Source organism: Vipera ursinii (assembly GCF_947247035.1).
Source record: "Vipera ursinii genome assembly, chromosome: 1".
Lineage (NCBI taxonomy): Eukaryota > Metazoa > Chordata > Lepidosauria > Squamata > Viperidae > Vipera > Vipera ursinii.
The window spans coordinates 186,777,280-186,796,762 of NC_139512.1; the positions used below are offsets into that span (position 1 = coordinate 186,777,280).

Here is a 19,483-nt window from a genome sequence, read left to right on the forward strand (position 1 = left end):
AGAAAAAAAAATAAAAATTTTAAGCCAGAATTATTTTTTTTAGGAATAATAGGAGCAAATTATGAGACTGTATATATTTAATGTTACATGTACTAACTGCAGCAAGAATTGTATTTCCCCAATATTGGAAAAATGAAAAATTACTAACTGAAGAACTAATGAAGAAAATTTAAGAGTGTACAGAAATGGATAAATTGACTTTAAAGATAAAAGAGAAAGAACAGTGTATTTTAGAACATGGGATAATTTTTATCAATGGCTAGAAAAACGAAGAAGGTGCAAAGAAGATAGACGGCTTTAAAAGAAACAATGAGAAAGCTCTTTGCATTATTGGACTAACACTGAATGACCAGCAGCTTGTCCATATTCGTGGTGAGGAGTCTGTTGCTAGGTGTTGGGGCATTTTGCGAAGGCTTTATGTTTGAGAAAGTGTGGGTGCACATATACACCTTACACGTAAGCTGTTTAGGGCTCGTCTGCAGAAGAATGGAGATATGCTGACCCATTTAAACTACATGAAGGCAACTTTTCAAGAGCTTCATGAAAAGGAGCTGATTTTTTCAGAGTTGCATCAGGTCTACATTATTCTGTCATCTTTGGATGAGAGTTATGACGAGTATGTTTCTTCTTTGGAAGTCCTGACCAGAGAGGAACTGACATTGACTAACATTACTGGGAGACCGCTGGAAGAGTCCAGAAGGAGGCGTGACAGAGACCAGCTGAGAGAGTCACAACCACGAGAGGAGCAGCCATTCACCACTGCTTACAATATCAAGAAATGTTATTCTTGTGGGTCTAGAGGGCATATAGCCAAATTCTGTAGAAAGGGAAGAAAACAGAATGTAAATAGCAGTGGGAAGGCAAAGAAGAGCATTGGTTTGGCTGTTTCTGGTGAACCAATATCCAGAAATAATGAATTGTGGGTTGTTGATAGTGGGGCTTCACAATGCATTACTAAAGTGAAAAAGAGGTTTATTAATTTGAAAAACAGCAACCAATATGTTTCACTGGCAAATGGTTGGAAGATGAAGGCCTCTGGTGAAGGTAATTCCTATTGTCCATGCATTGATGAACAGTTACCTATGTTATATATACCTAACCTGTTATCTGTAAGGGAATTGGTTAAAGTTGGGTTTGTGGTAACATTCAGAGGGAAACAATGCACTATTGAGAGGAATGGAACCTGTGTAACTGCTAATTTGAAAAATGGTTTATTCGTTCTCACAAGTAACCAGGTTAGTACAGTAAAAGCCAACTCAATATGCGAGAATAAGAAGCCACATGACGAATGTATACATTTATTGCATAGGCGGTTAGGGCATGTAAACTTTAACTCACTACGTAAAACAGTTGAGTTAGTAGAAGGAATTAAACTGAAGCCATGTAGTAAGTATTTGAATTGCAATGCCTGTAATCATGAAAAGAGTAAGGCAACTCCTGCAAACAGGTTAAATGGTTTCAAAACAACTGTACCTTTGGAAGTTGTGTTTGCAGATTTAATTGGACCCATGAAACCAAGTTTAGGAGGGTCATGTTATATTTTAAGTATACTTGACCATTACTCTCGTTATGAATTTTGTTATCTGCTTAAGTCAAAGGCAGACACTTTCCAACAAATTCACAATTAGAAATCTTGGGGAAATAAGCCACTATTTGGGGTTAGATATTGTGAAAACGAATAGGGGTTTTAAGGTGTCACAAGCCAGTAAAATATCTCAGTTATTAAAGAGATACAATATGGAAATGTGTAAACCAGCAAAAACTCTGATGGCTATGGATTTTAAGGACACTAATGTTGAGAGTCCTGTATTTGATAAGACTATGTACCAATCTTTGATAGGAAGTCTTATGTATCTGAGTAATTGGACTAGACCTGATATTTCTTACTATGTAAACCAGGGGTGTCAAACTCTATTTCATTGAGGGCCGCATCAGCATTGCGGTTGCCCTCACGGGGCCAGATGGGTGTGGTCTGGGTGGGCGTGGCCTACTGGGTGGGCATGGCTAGAGTGCGTATGGCCTACTGGGTGGGCGTGGCCAGCTCTACATCGTTCGCATCAAGGGTGCCTATGGGGCCCTGGGCAGGAGTGGGACAGATCTGAGGGTCTGGCAGAAGGAGGGTCTCTGGGCCAAGGCCAAGGCAGCGGGGGCCGTTCCCTCACTGTTTCCAGGATGGCTTCGTGGGCCACATGAAACCACTTCGCGGGCCGGATCTGGCCCCCGGGCCTTGTGTTTGACATGTCTGATGTAAACCAATTAGCTAGGTACAACAATAATCCAACTGTTAGACACTGGCAATCAGCTAAACGAGTAATAAGGTATTTAAAGCAGACTATTTACTACTCATTATATTTAGAGCCAAATTGTGAGTTAATCCTTACTGCATATGCAGATGCGAGTTTTGCCTCTGACACAAGCACTCGTAAATCTACTTCAGGGTTGGCTATAATGTTGGGTGATTCTTTGATTGGATGGAAGTCCATTAGACAAAAACACATAAGCTTGTCTACAAAGGAGGCTGAATTTTCATGTCTATCAGTGTTATGTACAGAACTGCTAGTGTACAAACAATTATTGTTAGATATGGGTTTAAATGTAAATGATCCATTCATTGTATATGAGGACAATCAAGCTGCGATAAAGATGGCAAACAATGCTGCAGTAAGAACAAGATCCAAACATACTGATATTCGTTATTTAAATGTCAGACAATGTGTGAAAGATAAATTAATACAGCTAGAGTATTGTTCATCTGATGTAAATATTTCAGACCATTTTACGAAGGTACAAAGTGCTGTGAAACACAATGCTAATTGTGAAAGAATGTGCATAAGATTGTAAGGGTCATATATTATTCTACCCAAAGGGGAGAATGTTAGGCATATGGTGTTAGCCTACAATGTTGGGTTGAAAATATATTAACCAAGATGTTATGTCGTTAAGATGTTAATTGGCCAATGGGTGTGTAAGTGTTCTCATGGCCATAAGAGGAAGCTAGGAACGTAGCTTCTCTCTCTCTCTGAATTCACTGCTCTCTACTATTACTGTTTTTGCTCTGTTACCTGAAGTGTGTATTGACCTCTGGACCGGTAAGAAGACTTTGTATTTGGATTACTTCTTGGACTGTTGCTATTGTGAATGACCTGGACTGTTTATTTTTGACTGTGCATTTTTGTTCTTACACCACCTTAAAGTAAACTACTTTTTGCTTTTACAATTCAGTGTACTCTTGTGTGACTCTTACTGCTCTCAGTACCTTTCCTTGTCTGTGCAACTCTTTGGTAGCACAAGGAGACCTCTGCACAACAAATTCCTTAACAGGAAGCTTTGCAAATAGCTGAGGAAAGGAGGGAAGCGAAAGGCAAGGGAGAAAAAGAAAGATACGCCCAATTGAATGCAGAATTCCAGAGAATAGCTAGAAGAGATGAGAATGCCTTCTTAAATGAACAGTGCAAAGAAATAGAAGAAAACAATAGAATAGGGAGGACCAGAGATCTTTTCAAGAAAATTGGAGAGATGAAGGGAACGTTTAATGCAAAAATGGGCATGATAAAGGGCCAAAATGGCAGGGACCTAACAGAGGCAGAAGAGATTAAGAAGAGGTGGCAAAATTACACAGAAGAACTATACAAGAATGAGCTTAACGTCCCTGATAATCACAATGAGGTGGTCACTGACCTCGAGCCAGACATCCTAGAATGTGAAGTGAAGTGGGCCTTAGAAAAGCTGAGCAACAACAAAGCTAGTAGAGGTGACGGTATTCCAGCTGAGCTATTCAAAATCTTAAAAGACGATGCAGTAAAAGTGTTACACTCAATTTGCCAGCAAATTTGGAAAACTCAACAGTGGCCACAGGATTGGAAAAGATCAGTTTACATTCCAATTCCAAAGAAAGGCAGTGCCAAAGAATGTTCAAACTATTGCACCATTGCACTCATTTCACATGCTAGTAAAGTTAGGGAGTTCCAGAAAAACATCTACTTCTGCTTCATTGACTATGATTGTGTGGATCACAACAAACTGTGGCAAGTTCTTAAAGAGCTGGGAGTACCAGACTCTTATTTGTCTCTTGAGAAACCTATATGCGGGTCAAGAAGCGACAGTGAGAACTGGACACGGAACCACTAATTGGTTCAAAATTGGGAAAGGAGTCTGGCAAGGCTGTATACTGTCACCCAGCCTATTTAACTTATATGCAGAACACATCATGAGAAAGGCAGGGCTATATGAATCAAAAGTTCGAATTAAGTTTGCCGGGAGAAATATCAACAACCTAAGATATGCAGATGATACCACTCTAATGGCAGAAAGTGAAGAACTAAAGAGCCTCTTGTTGCAGGTCAAGAAGGAGAGTGCAAAAGTTGGGTTGAAACTTAACATTAAGAAAACCAAGATTGTGGCATCCGGCCCTCTCAATTCCTGGGAGATGGGGAAGAGATGGAGGTAGTGACAGATTTTATTTTTCTGGGCTCCAAGATCACTGCAGATGGGGACTGTAGCCAAGAAATTAAAAGACGCTTGCTCCTCGGGAGGAAAGCCATGGCAAATCTAGACAGCACACTAAAAAGCAGAGACATCACCCTGTCAACAAAAGTGTGTATAGTCAAGGCTTTGGTCTTCCCAGTTGCAATGTATGGCTGTGAAAGTTGGACCATAAGAAAGGCTGAGCGCCAAAGAATTGAGGCCTTTGAACTCTGGTGCTGGAGAAGACTCCTGCGAGTCCCTTGGACTGCAAGGCGATCAAACCGGTCAGTCCTAGAGAGATCAACCCTGATTGGTCTTTAGAAGGCCAGATCCTGAAGTTGAAACTCAAGTACTTTGGCCACCTAATGCGAAGGAAGGACTCACTGGAGAAGAGCCTAATGCTCGGAAAGGTTGAGGGCAAGGTAAGAAGGGGACGACAGAGAATGAGGTGGCTGGATGGAGTAGGCGTGAGCCTAAATGGACTCCAGAAGATGGTAGAGGACAGGAAGGCCTGGAGGAACGTTGTCCATGAGGTTGCGATGGGTCGGACACGACTTTGCAGCTAACAACAACAACTGGTTATGTATTACATGTGACAATTTCCTGTATTCTTCATATGTCTGGGCTGTGGGATAGGATGGTAAGATGAAAGTCTTTTTTTACAAAGAAAAAATCCAAGCCTGGCTACATTTTGCAAAACACTCACATCAAGTCTGACAAAAGCATGTGGGTAAATGTGTAGTCTGATAAGACCAAGGTGAAAATTTTTGGACATAATTCCAAAAAGTATGTTTGAGGCAAAACCAACACTGTGCATCACCAAAAATGCACCATACTCACAGTGAAGCATGATGGTAACAGCAGTATGCTTTGGGGCTGCTTTTTCCCAGCTGCAACTGGGGCTTTAGTCAAGGTAGAAGGAATTCTGAATAGTTCCAACTATTAGTTTTGGCTGAAAACCTTCATGCCTCTGCTAAAATGCTGAAGATGGAGAGGAATTTGACCCAAAGCATACCTGCAAATTAATATAACAATGGCTTCAGCAGAAGAATATCAATGCTTCAGAATAGTCTAGCCAGAGCCTGAATCCAATTTAAAATTTGTAGGGTGACCTGAAGAGGGCTGTGCACAGGAGATGCCCTTGCAATCTGACAGATTTGGAATGCTTTTGCAAGGAAAAGTGAGTAAAGATCCCAAGGCAAGATGTGCAATGCTGATACGCTCCTACCCCAAAAGACTGAATGCTATCATAAAATAAGACTGCTTCAAAAAAGTATTAGCTTAAGGGTGTACACCTTTGTGCAACCACACTATTGTACATTTTTATTATTTTCCCCCTGATTTATGTTTCAATTAAATAGTACAATTTATGTTATGTTAAAGGAGAAAGAATTCTGAACTGATTTAGCTTGGTCTGATTTTACCTCTCAAAACCTAGCCATTTAACAGGGGTGTGTAGACTATTTCCACTGTATATTTGGATTCAGTTCAAAGATAAAAAACGAGAAGAATTAGAAACGTTGCTTAACTCAGAAAGGAATACTTAATATTAGATGCAAGATAAAAATTGATTATTTTAATATTACAGAAAGTGAATTATCATAAAATTTATTTTCCTCCGTCATTTCTGTCCTGCTGGTTTCTTGTGGCAAATTTCTTAGTTATTAGTAAAAAATAAATATACCGCGTTTGCCAAAAGACGCCTACCATACCAAGCAGAATAAGCCATTTCCTTCTCATTCTGGCCAATGGCATATTGGCACTGTTCTTGAGCCTAGCCTGCGTCTTTCCTAAGATGAACTATAAACTTACACAAAAACCTCTCCTCCGTCGCCTGTGCATAGGAACTGCGATCATTCTTACGATTTAATTAATACACCGGCCCTTAGCATACTGTACTAAACATCATGACGTTAGCGTCTCCAGAAGGATAAAAGGAAATTGCCGGAAGTAGCAAAGCCACCGGAAACTACAATTCCCAGAAAACTACGAGGACTTTTTCTGCAACTGATCCTTTAACTCCGCTGGGGTCTGACTGTACTTGTATGTGGGAAAGTAGCGTCATTACGCAAAAAAGGCGTGGAGCGAAGGGAAGCATCCGATCCTTTTTTCGTAGTTGGCTGGCTGAGCTGCGGCGGGGTACCTTCTTGGAGGACTGGCTCGTCTCTTGGCTTTTGCGGTTGCGCCAAGCGCTCCCAGTAGCAGATTCTGAGTCTAGTGTACGTTGGGGTCGTGAGAGGTGGCGGGTCTATCCGATTCTTCTCCATGGAGGTGGGCCTTTGCGCCCAGCCCTTGCTTACTGTACCTGGCTTTTTTAATTGGCGTGAACATGAACTGGTAGTGGTGGGACCCGGCGGAGCTGGCTAGTTGGCTGACACGCGAGGGTCTGAGTCGCTGGCTCCCTGCTTCAGCGGTGGTCAGTCGATCTGGTGGGAAGAGAACAGTCTTTGGCGTTTCCCCGCCATGAACTATCAGCAACAGCAGCAACAACTGGCGAATTCTGCGGCCATCCGGGCGGAGATCCATCGGTTCGAGTCGGTGCACCCCAACATTTACTCCATTTATGAGTTGCTGGAGCGGGTGGAAGAGCCAGGGCTGCAAAACCAGATCAGGGAGCACGTCATCGCCATTGAAGGTAAGGAAGGTGTCCCACAACATAACTTGATTGGGCCGTCAACTTCTTCATACCCAGTTGAGCTTTACCACCAAGGTGCACAGGACCGGCGCTCCTCCTGTCCCTGGGAATATTCCATTTTTGTCGCCTTCCTGTACACAGTGGGAGCAGATATGGTTTGATGGAACCGAACTTATTTCTCTGCAGATATTCGTGGAGATCGTTCTTATTTCCTTACTTCTTGACTCTTTCCCTTATTTTCGTATTAATGCAACAAGGATTATATGGATCAAGAATAATCTATGTGTTCACTGTGTTCACCCGTGTGAAAATCTATAATTTATTGAATAAGCCAAAATTAATATAAGGCAGAATCCATAGTTTACAAAGTATACAGTTTGCTTCACACGTTTAGCTAATATCAAGTATAGGGTTTTGGTGCATTATGTGAACTTGGTCATTTTATAAACTTGATCTATTTATGAATATTACCCATTCCTGGAGACTCTGGATGGCTAATAGTGTCATCTATTCCTCTCCTCCCCCCAAATATAAAAAGTAAGAATGGTTGCCTATTTGTTTTAATTGTTTTAATAAACAGCTTTGTTAGTGAATCCCTTTGAGAATCACTATCTACTGTCTAAAGCCTGTAGGAGGATTTTGGTCCAGATCAGATTTCAGAAAGATAGCAAAGCTAACTTGGTAGCTCTAAGGCTAATTGATGACTTGGAAAGATGGATATGTCAAGCTGTGTTTTTATTATTATTTGGAAATAGCATAAGCCCAAAACATTTATAGTAATTTTTTGGGGGGGGGAACAGACAAAGAAAAGCAGAACTTACGTATTTTTTACACTGCTGATCTGAAAGATGTTGCTGAATTTCTGACAAACTCATTATAGTTCATTACACCAATTTCATCTTCTAACAAACAAATCAGAGCTAAAATTCTGTAAGAACTATTATAAGGAAGTAGCTCAGATTTTGCAAAGAATTCTAATATGTAAGCGGATTACTTATTTAAAATGTATTTGTTGCCTATTTTCAACTTTTTAACATTTTAGGCAGCATACAAATATCCATATAAAGTAAAATGCAGAATAGCAAACAAGTAATATAAAATATTCTAAATGGTAAGAAGAATTGGGGCAGCTTCAGTGACAGTAAATTGCTCCATAGTTTGTCCCACAGAAAAAGTGGAATGGGTGTTGACATTAAGCATATCTGTGTCAGGATTGCAAAAGGTGCCCTGCTGAACATCTGAGAATGTGGGATGGAGGAGGCAGATCTGCAAGTAATTTGGACCCAAATTGTGTAAGATATTATTAAATGAATATCCTAAACATAGCCCCAAAGCAATCACAGCTATTTTAACACAATAGTGATCAGGCACCTCATCAGTGATATAGAAGACTACATCTCTATAATGCAACCTTGAAATTAGCAACACCTGTGTCACTGTTTCTCCTCCAGAAATTGGAACATATAGTTTATTATGCAAAGCTTACAGGAAAGGAGAAATACACTTGAGAATTTTGAGTGTGATGGTGGCAATTTAATCTAAATTAAGGTCCTTTTGGGGCCTACTTGTAGATGATAAATAACATGACTGTTAAGATGAAAAGTTATGCTTTCCCACTGAATCACTGCTAGGATGACAAAGAGAAATCCCCAAATGATATTTCTGATAATGATGAGAAAGATAGGAGGAAAACCACTGTAAGGTAGTTTGTTCCATCCCCAGATGTCTCAAATGCTTCAAAAGGCTTGTCCCTTATTTTTTTTGCTGTATGATACTATTACGCAGCTACATCTTGATTTTTGGTTGAACATAACCTATGTTCTGAATTTCTGTGTTTGGATCAGAAAGATCCAAAAGGCATTCAAGGTTAGGTTTCAGAGAAAAGTCCTAAACAACTCTAGGCTACTTACAACTAAAAACCAACATATTCAAAGAAATAAAGAGAAAGGGAAGAATACAAAAAGAAAGAGAGACCCCAACAATCAGATAAAAATAAAACAAGAAGGAGGCCCCAAAATCACCTTTCCTGAATAACATAAGGGGTAGGAGTCACAGAAATGTCTAGGGCAGGGCTTTTCAACCTTTTCACCCATTGTACCACTTTTAGGGTATGGCAACATTCGAGTACCACCAGTCACCTAGCAAGGTGTCAAAAACTTGATGACCCCCCCCCCAAAAGGAAAAAAGTGATGAAGTACAGGTAGTCCTTCACTTACAACAGTTGGCTTAGTGACTGTTCGAAGTTACAATGGCACTGAAAAAAGTGCCCCCAAGCCACAGCTGAGCAAGATGCCTGCCTGCCTGGTGGCACTCTTCCTCCTGTCCTAGGTTTTCATTGTTGTGAGTATTGTGTAGTGAGTTCTTTGCTGGCAATAAGCGAGATGAGAGGTTGCAAACAGGAACATTGCTTTATTGAGGCAAACAGGAACAGAACTGAAACAGGCTTCTGTGCAGCTACTTATACAGTTGGCCACTAGGCGGTGGCCAATAGGTTTAAAGGAACCCATTCCCGCCCCAAATCATCCAATGATCATCTTTGAGACAGCAAGTCTGGCTAGTCAGTGACCGTTACACAGACATACCAATTGAGCAACCTTAAGCGGCATTCAAACAGACATGTGAAACAGTTCAAGTAAAATCCCAATACATTACACCCCTCCCCCCTAGAATGTACACACATTATTTAAGAATATAATCTTGTAAATATTGTGGTGGTCTACACCAGGGCTTTTCAACCTTTTCACCCATTGTACCAGTTTTAGGATAAGGCAATGTCCGAGTACCACCAGTCACCCAGCAAAGTGTCAAAAACTTGACCAAAAAACCAAACCAAAACAAACAATTCGCTTAGTGACTGTTCAAAGTTACGATGGCACTGAAAAAAGTGACTTATAACCATTTTTCACACCTATGACCATTGCAGCATCCCCAAGGTCATGTGATTTACATTCAGATACTTGGCAATCAATTCATATTTATGATGGTCACGTTGTGATCGCCTTTTGCAACCTTGTGACAAGCACTTAACCACCATATTACTAATTTAATCTCTCCCTCTCTCTCCCTCCCTCTCCCTCTCTTTCCCTCTCTATTTCTCTCTCTCTCTCTCTCTCTCTCCTTTCTTTCTCTCCTTTCTCTCTTCCTCCTTCCTTCTTTCTCTCCCTCTATTTCTCTCTTTCCGTCTTTTTCTCCCTCCCTCCCTCTTTCTCTCTCTTTCTCTCCCTCTCTTTATTTCTCTCTCTCCCTCTTTCTCTCTCCCTCTTTCTCCCTCTCTGTCTATTTCTCTCCTTCTCTCCCATTGTCCCTCCCTCCCTCCCTCCTTCCCTCCCTCTTTGTCCTTTCCTCCTTCCTTCCTTCCTTCCTTCCTTCCTTCCTTCCTTCCTTCCTTCCTTCCTTCCTTCCTTCCTTCCTTCCTTCCTAATCCATTTTTACCAAGTAATCTGATGCCCACTTAACTCTTTATGAAGCACCTGAGGAAAGTTAGGGAAGATCTACCAATGATACTCGGAGGTTGCTAGCTCATTTAATAAGCTTTATTCCAGCAACACCTCACATTCGCTCACAGTCGATCCATGCATGCCAACAATGTTGCTGTGGACCGGGATGACCCCCCCCAAAAGGAAAAAAGTGATGAAGTACAGGTAGTCCTTGACTTACAACAGTTGGCTTAGTGACTGTTCGAAGTTACAATGGCACTGAAAAAAGTGCCCCCCAAGCCACAGCTGAGCAAGACGCCTGCCTGCCTGGTGGCACTCTTCCTCCTGTCCTAGGTTTTCATTGTTGTGAGTATTGTGTAGTGAGTTCTTTGCTGGCAATAAGCGAGATGAGAGGTTGCAAACAGGAACATTGCTTTATTGAGGCAAACAGGAACAGAACTGAAACAGGCTTCTGTGCAGCTACTTATACAGTTGGCCACTAGGCGGTGGCCAATAGGTTTAAAGGCCCCCTTCACACGGGATGGATGGAAGTCATGCCAAAGTGCCCTTCACCCCGCTGCCTTCTGCAGACGCGGCCGGAGTCCTGGGTGGTGGGAGATCCAGGGCTGAGGCACACTCGGGGAAGCACACGGCAGCAAATCACAATCAGCTGCTCTTGGGGGACGGAGGCACAAAGCCGGCCAAACAGGGCTTGGAGCAGTTGACTGTCCCAGACCACAGCTGCGCTTCCACCTTTCCCAAGGCAGCCCCCACAGACACAGCGCAGTGCAGGGAAGATGCGCCAAAGCTTGTCCTGGAGCCTCCCACTGCTGGAAGCCTGCGGCCGCATAACAGGACTTGCAAAAAGCGGGGCGGGTGGCGGCTGCTGATGGTGCCATCCAAAAGCAAACAGAGCAGTTGAAAAGCCATGGTCTAGGGGACATCACTCCAGAGGGCAGCAATTGTAACAGAGTAGGTATACTTCCTGGATCCTGCGATGACATTCTTGAAATGATAGGATCTGGAGCACACCCACTTTGTTGGATCTGACTGGATGGGCTGACACAAGTACACTTAGAGAACCAGTTTGATGTAGTGGTTAAGGTGCTAGTCTTGAAATCAGAAGACTACAGGTAGTCCTTGACTTACAACAGTTCATTTAGTGACCATTCAAAGTTACAGATACTTGGCAACTGGTTCATATTTATGACTATTACTGTGTCCCAAGGTCATGTGATCACCTTTTGTGAACTTCTGACACGGAAAGTCAATAGGGAAGCCATATTCACTTAACAACTGGATTAATAATTTATCAACTGCAGTGATTCACTTAACAATTGTGGCAAGAAAGGTCATAAAATGGGGCAAAACTCACTTAAATGCATCATTTAAGAACAAATTTTGTGCTCAATTGTGGTCATAAGTTGGACTACCTTTATGAATTTTGGTCCCACCTTAGGCATGAAAGCTGGCTGGGTGACTTTGGGCCAGCCACTCTCTCTCAGCCCAGCCCACCTCACAGGGCTGTTTTTGAAGGAAAAATGGGAAGTGGACAGTCTTTCAATCTGGAGACTGCAGCTCATCTTTTTGAATATAGAATCACAAAGTTTGCAGCAGTTAGACATAAAGTGAAAGAATTATTAATTTACTTAATTACTGTATAAAGGCATTGAGCCAGTTTTTCTAGCAATGTATTAGGAATATTAACATGGTGTGTTATTTTTATAAAATACTTATACTAATCAGTTTTTTAAATGAATAGTTTTGTGAATAATTGTAATTGATTTATTTAGATTTTGACCAATGAAGGAAGTTATTGGTTGTATTTGAATGGAACTCTATCAAAATGTGTTCGAAGTTTATAACAACAACAACAATAATAAAAAGTTGGAAGGGACCTTGGAGCTCTTCTAGTCTAACCCCTTGCTCAGGCAGGAAACCCTATACCATTTCAGATAAATGGCTGTCCAGTCTCTTAAAAACTTCCAGTGTTGGAGCATTCACAGCTTCTGGAGGCAGGTTGTTCCACTGATTAATTATTTTAACTGTCAGGAAATTTTCCTTAGTTCTGTGTTGCTTCTCTCTCTGGTTAATTTCCATCTATTGCTCCTTGTCCTGCCTTCAGTTGCTTTGGAGAATAGCCTGACTCCCTTTACTTTGTGGCAACCCATGAGATATTATAACACTGCTATCATGTCACCCCTCGTCCTTCTCTCTCTCTCTTTTTTGTGTGTGTTTATATTCATTTTTATTTTTCCATTTCTTCCACGAACAAATCAACAAATATACCGCAATACATAGATACATACACGTAGGTTTAGGTGCTGCTTGTCCATTTCCCCTTTCACTGTATCCACCCTCCTTCTCTCTCTTTCCTCTATTCTTCTTTCTTTCTTCCTTTCTCTTTTCTTTCCTGCTTCCCTCTTCTTCCTCTCCTCTCCTCTTTCCCTCACCAGTCCCCTCCCGTTTCTCCCCACTTCTCCTCCTCTTTTCCTCTAACCTTCCTATTTCCTTCCCCCTCCTCTACTCTCTTCCCTCTCTCCTCTCCTTTCTTCCCTTCCATTCCTCTTCCGATACAATTCAGGGGTGATGTCTGAGTAGCTCCTCTCCCTGGATTTTCAATATATTAGGTATGATAACATTAATTTTCTGTTACATCAATATTTCTATAAATCTGACCTTCTCAGTATATACTTCTATAAATTTTTATACTACCTCTGGTTATGCAATAGTGTGTTGCCTGGGTCTCCCTCTTTATCTCCTCATTTTTCTTCCATCTAAATTAGTGTTAGCCGTCTTTTAAGCATATTCTCTTTTTCACCCACTCGTAAAATTTTCCCCAAATTTTATAATACTCTGTCTTATCTTTAATTATCATTGTTAATCTATTCATTTCCACACATTCCATTATTTTCCCAATCACCTCTTCTTCTGGAGGAGCTTTCAGTGCCTCTAGTTTTGTGCAAACACAATCCTAGCTGCAGTGGTTATATGAATAATCAAATATGTGTTCTCTTTACTATATTTCTCTGGTAAAATACCCAACAGGAATATTTCTGGTCTTAGTTCTATACGTTGTATCATCTTTTCTATCTGTGATCTGATTATGTTCCAATAGGTTTTAGCTTCTGCACACGTCCACCACATATGATAGAAAGAGCCTGGTATTTGATGGCATTTCCAACATTTCATAGATCTGTCCTTAAACATTTTAGCTAGTCTTTCTGGAGACATATGCCATCTGTAGAACATCTTGTACATATTTTCTTTATACACTGTCGCCATTGTCAGTTTGTAGTTTCTTTTCCATAATTGCTGCCATCTATCTAGTTCAATCGTATATCCAAAATTTCTTGACCATTTTATCATTGACTCCTTAACTTGCTCCTCTTCTAATTCCCTATATAGTAAGTAGCTATACATTTTTTTAATCCATTTTTCTTCAGTTCCCGTAAGTATTTCATCTAAGTCTGTTTTCCCCAAATAAAAACCATCTATTTTCTCATCTTCTTCATATCTAAATTGTATTTGTGTTCTCATGTACCAATCCATCTTTATTCCTTGTTCCTCTAATTGTTGTTTGGTTTTCAGTTTCCCGGTGTCTGTTAGTAGGTCTTTATATCTTATAATGTTTCCCATATTAAAAATATTGGGGTGTATTAATGCTTTCATAGTTGAGAGCCAATCTGGAATCCTCAAGTAATGCTTCCTCTTTATTTTCTCCCAAACCATCAATACGTTAATCGCTTGATGGTCTTCTTGCTAATATATAATTCAAAGTTACATATCACATTCCTTTCTCTCTAACTCGTTTTTCTAGCCGATGATGATGATAATATAATAATAATAGGTAAAGGTTCCCCCGCACATGCGTGCTAGTTGTTTCTGACTCTAGGGGCCAGTGCTCATCTCTGTTTCAAAGCCAAAGAGCCAGCGCTTGTCCGAGGACGTCTCCGTGGTCATGTGCCCGGCATGACTGGACGCCAAAGGCGCACGGAACGCTGTTACCTTCCCACAGTAGTGGTCCCTATTTTTCTACTTGCATTTTTACGTGCTTTCGAACTGCTAGGTTGGCAGAATAATAATAATGATGATGATGATGATGATGTTGTTGGAAGGGACCTTGGAGGTCATCTAGTCCAGGGCTTTTCAACCTTTTCACCCATTGTACCACTTTTAGGATATGGCAACATCCGAGTACCACCAGTCGCCTAGCAAGGTGTCAAAAACGTGATAAAAAAAAGGAAAAACAAATGATGAAGTACAGGTAGTCCTCGACTTACAATAGTTCGCTTATTGATTGTTTGAAGTTACAGTGGCACTGAAAAAGTGGCCCCCAAGCCACAGATGAGCAAGACACCTTCTTGCCTGCCCGGTGGCGCTCTTCCTCCTGTCCGAGGTTTTCATTATTATGAGCATTTCTGTTGAGGATTGGCAATGGAGGTGAGGTGGGGGGTTGTGTTTGGTTTTTATTCTCCCCTCATCTGCTGGGTGGTTGCAGCAGGTTTTGGTCATTTTACATGACCCTGGAACACTGTGACCATCATAAATATGAAGCAGTTGCCAAGCATCTAAATATAAATCACAAGACCCTGGAGATGCTGCAATATTCCAGCTGATTGGCATTTCTTCTGGGCTCAGCAGAAGCACCAGGATCAGCACTGAGCTCCAGCTGGAGCCTGGCACTGATCCTGGCGCTTCCACTGAGCCCTGACAGCTCCAAAGAAGCGCTGATCAGCTGGAAAGCAGCACTGAACCTGGCGCTTCCGTTGAGCCCTGGCAGCCCTGCAGCTCCAGCCATCTCTCACTTGTGCGGTGCTGCCACCGGTTCAACTCATTCCCCTCCCCCACTACCTGTCAGGACCCACCCCAATCCATGTCTTAGGAAAACAAAAACGTAGGAAAACAAAAAGGAATTTTTACTAGGACATGTTTGGTTGTGGAAATACAAGACAGGACCTGGTATTGTTTTACAGATTGAAACTTTATAAAGAGTTCCCGGTTCAACCCCCCTTCCCTCAACCCCATTTCTTCAGCCTCCCCATCATTTACTTCGTGTCATCCCTTTCGTGGGGAAAAAGGGAACTTCGGATCTTTACTCTTTACGGTTATTGCCTTCTTCCTTTACAGATTCAAATGGAGACACAGGCCAGATGCCTTCTTCCCTAACCCTCACCTTTGTTCCCCCAGTTCAAAAGGTTTCCCTTGGTCTTTGAAATAACCTAAGGCAGGCTGAATCCACATCATCTCCTCCTTCCTCGGGAGATGGCAGAATCCAGGGGGGGATAATGTTTTAAACATACATTTATAAATGTGATATAAATGGATTCTGACACTACCACTTTTCTAGGATGGTCGCGTACCACCTGCCAGGTGCCAATGTGCCACAGTTGGTACCCGTACCACTGGTTGAAAAGCCCTGATCTAGTCAAACCCCCTGCTCAGGCAGGAAACCCTATGCCATTTCAGACAAATGGCTGTCCAGTCTGTTCTTAAAAACTTCCAGTGTTGGAGCATTCACCACTTCTGGAGGCATCTTGTTCCACTGGTTAATTGTTCTAACTGTCAGGAAGTTTCTCCTTAGTTCTAGGTAGCTTTTCTCCTTGACTAGTTTCCATCCATTGCTTCTTGTCCTGCTTTCAGGTGTTTTGGAGAATAGCTTGACTCCCTCTTAATTATGGCAGCCCCTGAGATATTGGAACACTGCTATCATGTCGCCCCTCATCCTTCTCTTCATTAAACTAGACATACCCATTTTGTTAGATAGTGCCCAATGTTCAAATCTCAAGATCCTTCTGTATCTTAAGCCTATCTTCTGGAGTGTTGGTTATTCCTGCCAGCTTAGTGTCCTCTGCAAATTTGATGAGTTCCGCATCTATCCCCTTATCCAAATAATTGATGAAGATGTTGAAGAGCACTGGGCCCAGAACAGAGCCCTGGGGCACCCCACTACACACATCCTTCCATGTGGATGAGGTTCTATTGAGGACCACATGCTGAGTACGGCCGGTCAGCCAGCTACGAATCCATCTGGTCGTGATGCTGTCTAGCTCACATTTTTCTATCTTATCAAATAGTAGGTGGTGGCCTACTTTATCAAATGCCTTAGTGAAGTCCAAGTAAATTATATCCACAGCATTCCTCTGGTCCACTAATTTTGTCATCTGGTCAAGGAATGGAATAAGATTTCTGGCATGATCTGTTTTTGACAAACCCATGTTGGCTTTTAGTAATGACTTTGTTTGCCTCTAGGTGTTTGCCGACTCATTGCTTGATTATTTTTTCCAAGATCTTCCCAGGTATTGAGGTCAGGCTGATAGGTCTGTAGCTTCCTGGATCCTTTTTTTCCCTTTTTTGAAGATGGGAACTACATCAGCTCTTTTCCAGTCCTCTGGTAGTTCCCCAGTGCTCCTGGATCTTTGAAAAATATAGTTCAGTGGTTCTGAGATCACATCTGCCAGTTGCTTCAGAGCCTTGGGGTGATTTGAACTCATCTAGGCTGGACAGGTGCTCACTTACCATTTTCTTGCCTATTTTAACTTGTGTTTCTAATCTGTTTTTTACAGTACTGTTTTTGATTGATTGGACTGTATTTTTCCCTTTGTGTAAATACGAATGCAAAGAATGAATTGAGTAGTTCTGCTTTCTCCCTGTTGCTTGTCACCTTCTTGCCACTTTCTCCCAGTAATGGACCAATCATTTCCTTAACTTTTTTCTTGATTTTTACATGTTCAAAGAAGGGGTTTTTTTGGTTATTTTTGACTTTGGTTGCAAGTCTTAGTTCATCTTTGCAGGCTCAGGCTATTTGCTGATATTCTGCCTTAGTTATGTGCTCCTCTTTCCACTTTTTATACTTGTCCTTTTTGTCTTTCAATTTATCAGAGAGTTCTTTATGCAGCCATGCTGGTTTCTTTTGAAAGCTGTTATTTTTCTTCTTTGTTGGTATTGTGCTATACTGGGCTTTTATAATCTCACTTTTCAAAATTTCCCAAGCTTCTTGAGTTGTTTTTCCCTTGACGTTTCTCATCCATTGAATCGTTCCCAAGCTCTCTCTAAGTTTTTTGAAATTAGCTCTGTTAAAGTCCAAGACTCTAGTTTGACTGTGTTCTATTGCTTGTGCTTGCATAATGTTGAATTCCAATATTGCATGGTCACTCCTCCCCAAGGTTCCTGTGGTTTTAACACCTTCTATCATTTCATCTCTATTAGTGAGAATTAAGCCCAATATGGCTGATACCCTAATTCCCTTCTCTACTTTTTGGGAGACAAAGTTGTCTGCTAGGTTTGTCAGTAATCTGTTTGATCTTCCACTTGGTGCAGAGTTTGTCTCCCAGTTGATGTCACATGTCAATGCTGTTAATCTCGAATGTTATTGCTTGACAAGAGATGAAGAAGTAGCCATTTCATATGTTAAACTTGTGTACTGCTTTAAGAGATTGGGAGGGGGGAAGAGGAGGATTGTTCCTCAAGGCCATCAGAAATAAAAGAAGATAAGAACGTGGCGGGTTTTCTAAAGGAAGGGAAACTGATTCTTTAAATTAATAGGAAAATATGATTAATGACAAAATTAGAAAGGTGGAGAATTGCATTTTAATATATTGTGCAAGGGAGTGGAGATTTCAGATTCCAGCTTCCTTTGAGCAAGCATTTGCCATTGTATTAGGCTAATAAAGAACTTTTAAGGTAAACTATGCTTCAGAGTCACTTGAAAAGCCCATACATTGGAAACTTGACATCAAGCTGGAATCCTCCTACTTTTTAAACTAATTAGGGAGTGCTGACTTCCTGTCGCTGTCTCCAAGTTTGGGAGGCAGTCTTGGGGAAGATCCCATAATGGAGGGAGAAAAATTGTCTGAAGCTAGCTCCCCAGCAGCAGCAGCCACCCCAGTGGGGGAAGGCCCAGCGAAGAAGCCGGCAGGGAAAGAATTTCAGCAATCCTTCAGCTGGGAGCTAGACCCAGGAGTCCCCTGCCAAGCCCTCCAGACCCATAGAGAGAGAGGTCCCCAGCCTGGGGCCTCTGCAGCAATGGGAGGTTGGGAAGCCCCCACAAGTGAAAGGTCAACAACCTCTGAGCTTGCCCCACCTAATAGAAGCCTTGCAACAGCTGGGGGTGGTGCAGAAGCCTGGAGATCAGGAACTGGTGGGAGGACAACAGCAAGGGTGGCAGTCGCAAGACCAAAACATGAAACCCCTGAGCGTACAGCAGGACCAGTGGGGCCAGCAGCAGTGGGGGCCCTGGCAGCCATTAAATCAACAACCAGAGTGAGACCAGCAGCAACTGGAGACACAACAGCAGTGGGGGCCCTGGCAGCTGGTGAATCAACAACCAGGAAGGGGGCAGCAGCAACTGGGGGCACAACAACAGCAGTGGGGCCCCCAGCAACCGATGATCCAACAACCAAGGGGGGACAGCAGCAATGGGAGCCCCAGCAGCCATTGAACCAACAACTAGGGTGGGGCCAGCAGCAGTGGGGACCCCAGGAAGCAATAATGAGCCCACCCCTCAGAGCAACCTTTGATGGGGACCCGGAGAAACTTATTTTTTTCCTCAACCAAGTATGCTTTCACTTGAATCGCTGGGGTCACATTTACCCAGACCCAGGTGCAATGGTCGATGTGATTGCATCCAACCTAGAGGGAGAAGCATGTGGATGCTTGAACAGTTTATATAACGAGCAGGCTGCTGAGTTGGAGGACCCCAATCTTTTCCTCCTGGGGTTGAGGGAAAGATTTGAGGACCCATCCATTGCCCTCAAAACAGAAGAACAAATCCATAAGATAAAGCAAGCTGGTTGGTCTGCCCTAGAGTACGTGTGGGAGTTTCAAAAGATGGCAGGTCAGATAGAGAGATGGCCTGAGCAATCCATAATTCATCTTTTTAGAGAAGGATTAGATGACCACCTTTCTCAGTCATGCATCTACCTAGCTGTGCCTGACCAGCTGCATGAATGGTACCAGGCAGCGGTGA

At 42.1% G+C, this 19,483-nt stretch overlaps 1 protein-coding gene across 1 annotated transcript in view; it reads left to right on the forward strand.

Moving 5' to 3' along the window:
- Positions 1 to 6,923: 6,923 nt before the first annotated feature.
- AGAP1 (ArfGAP with GTPase domain, ankyrin repeat and PH domain 1) overlaps positions 6,924 to 19,483 on the forward strand; it is a gene marked incomplete at its 3' end in the record, with an annotated part of 256,453 nt that continues 243,893 nt past the window's right edge. Inside the window, exon 1 of the mRNA XM_083350931.1 lies at positions 6,924 to 7,099. Within this exon, the coding sequence (XP_083207057.1) occupies positions 6,928 to 7,099 (172 nt within the window). The 5' untranslated portion in view covers positions 6,924 to 6,927. The remainder of the gene's footprint in view (positions 7,100 to 19,483) is intronic.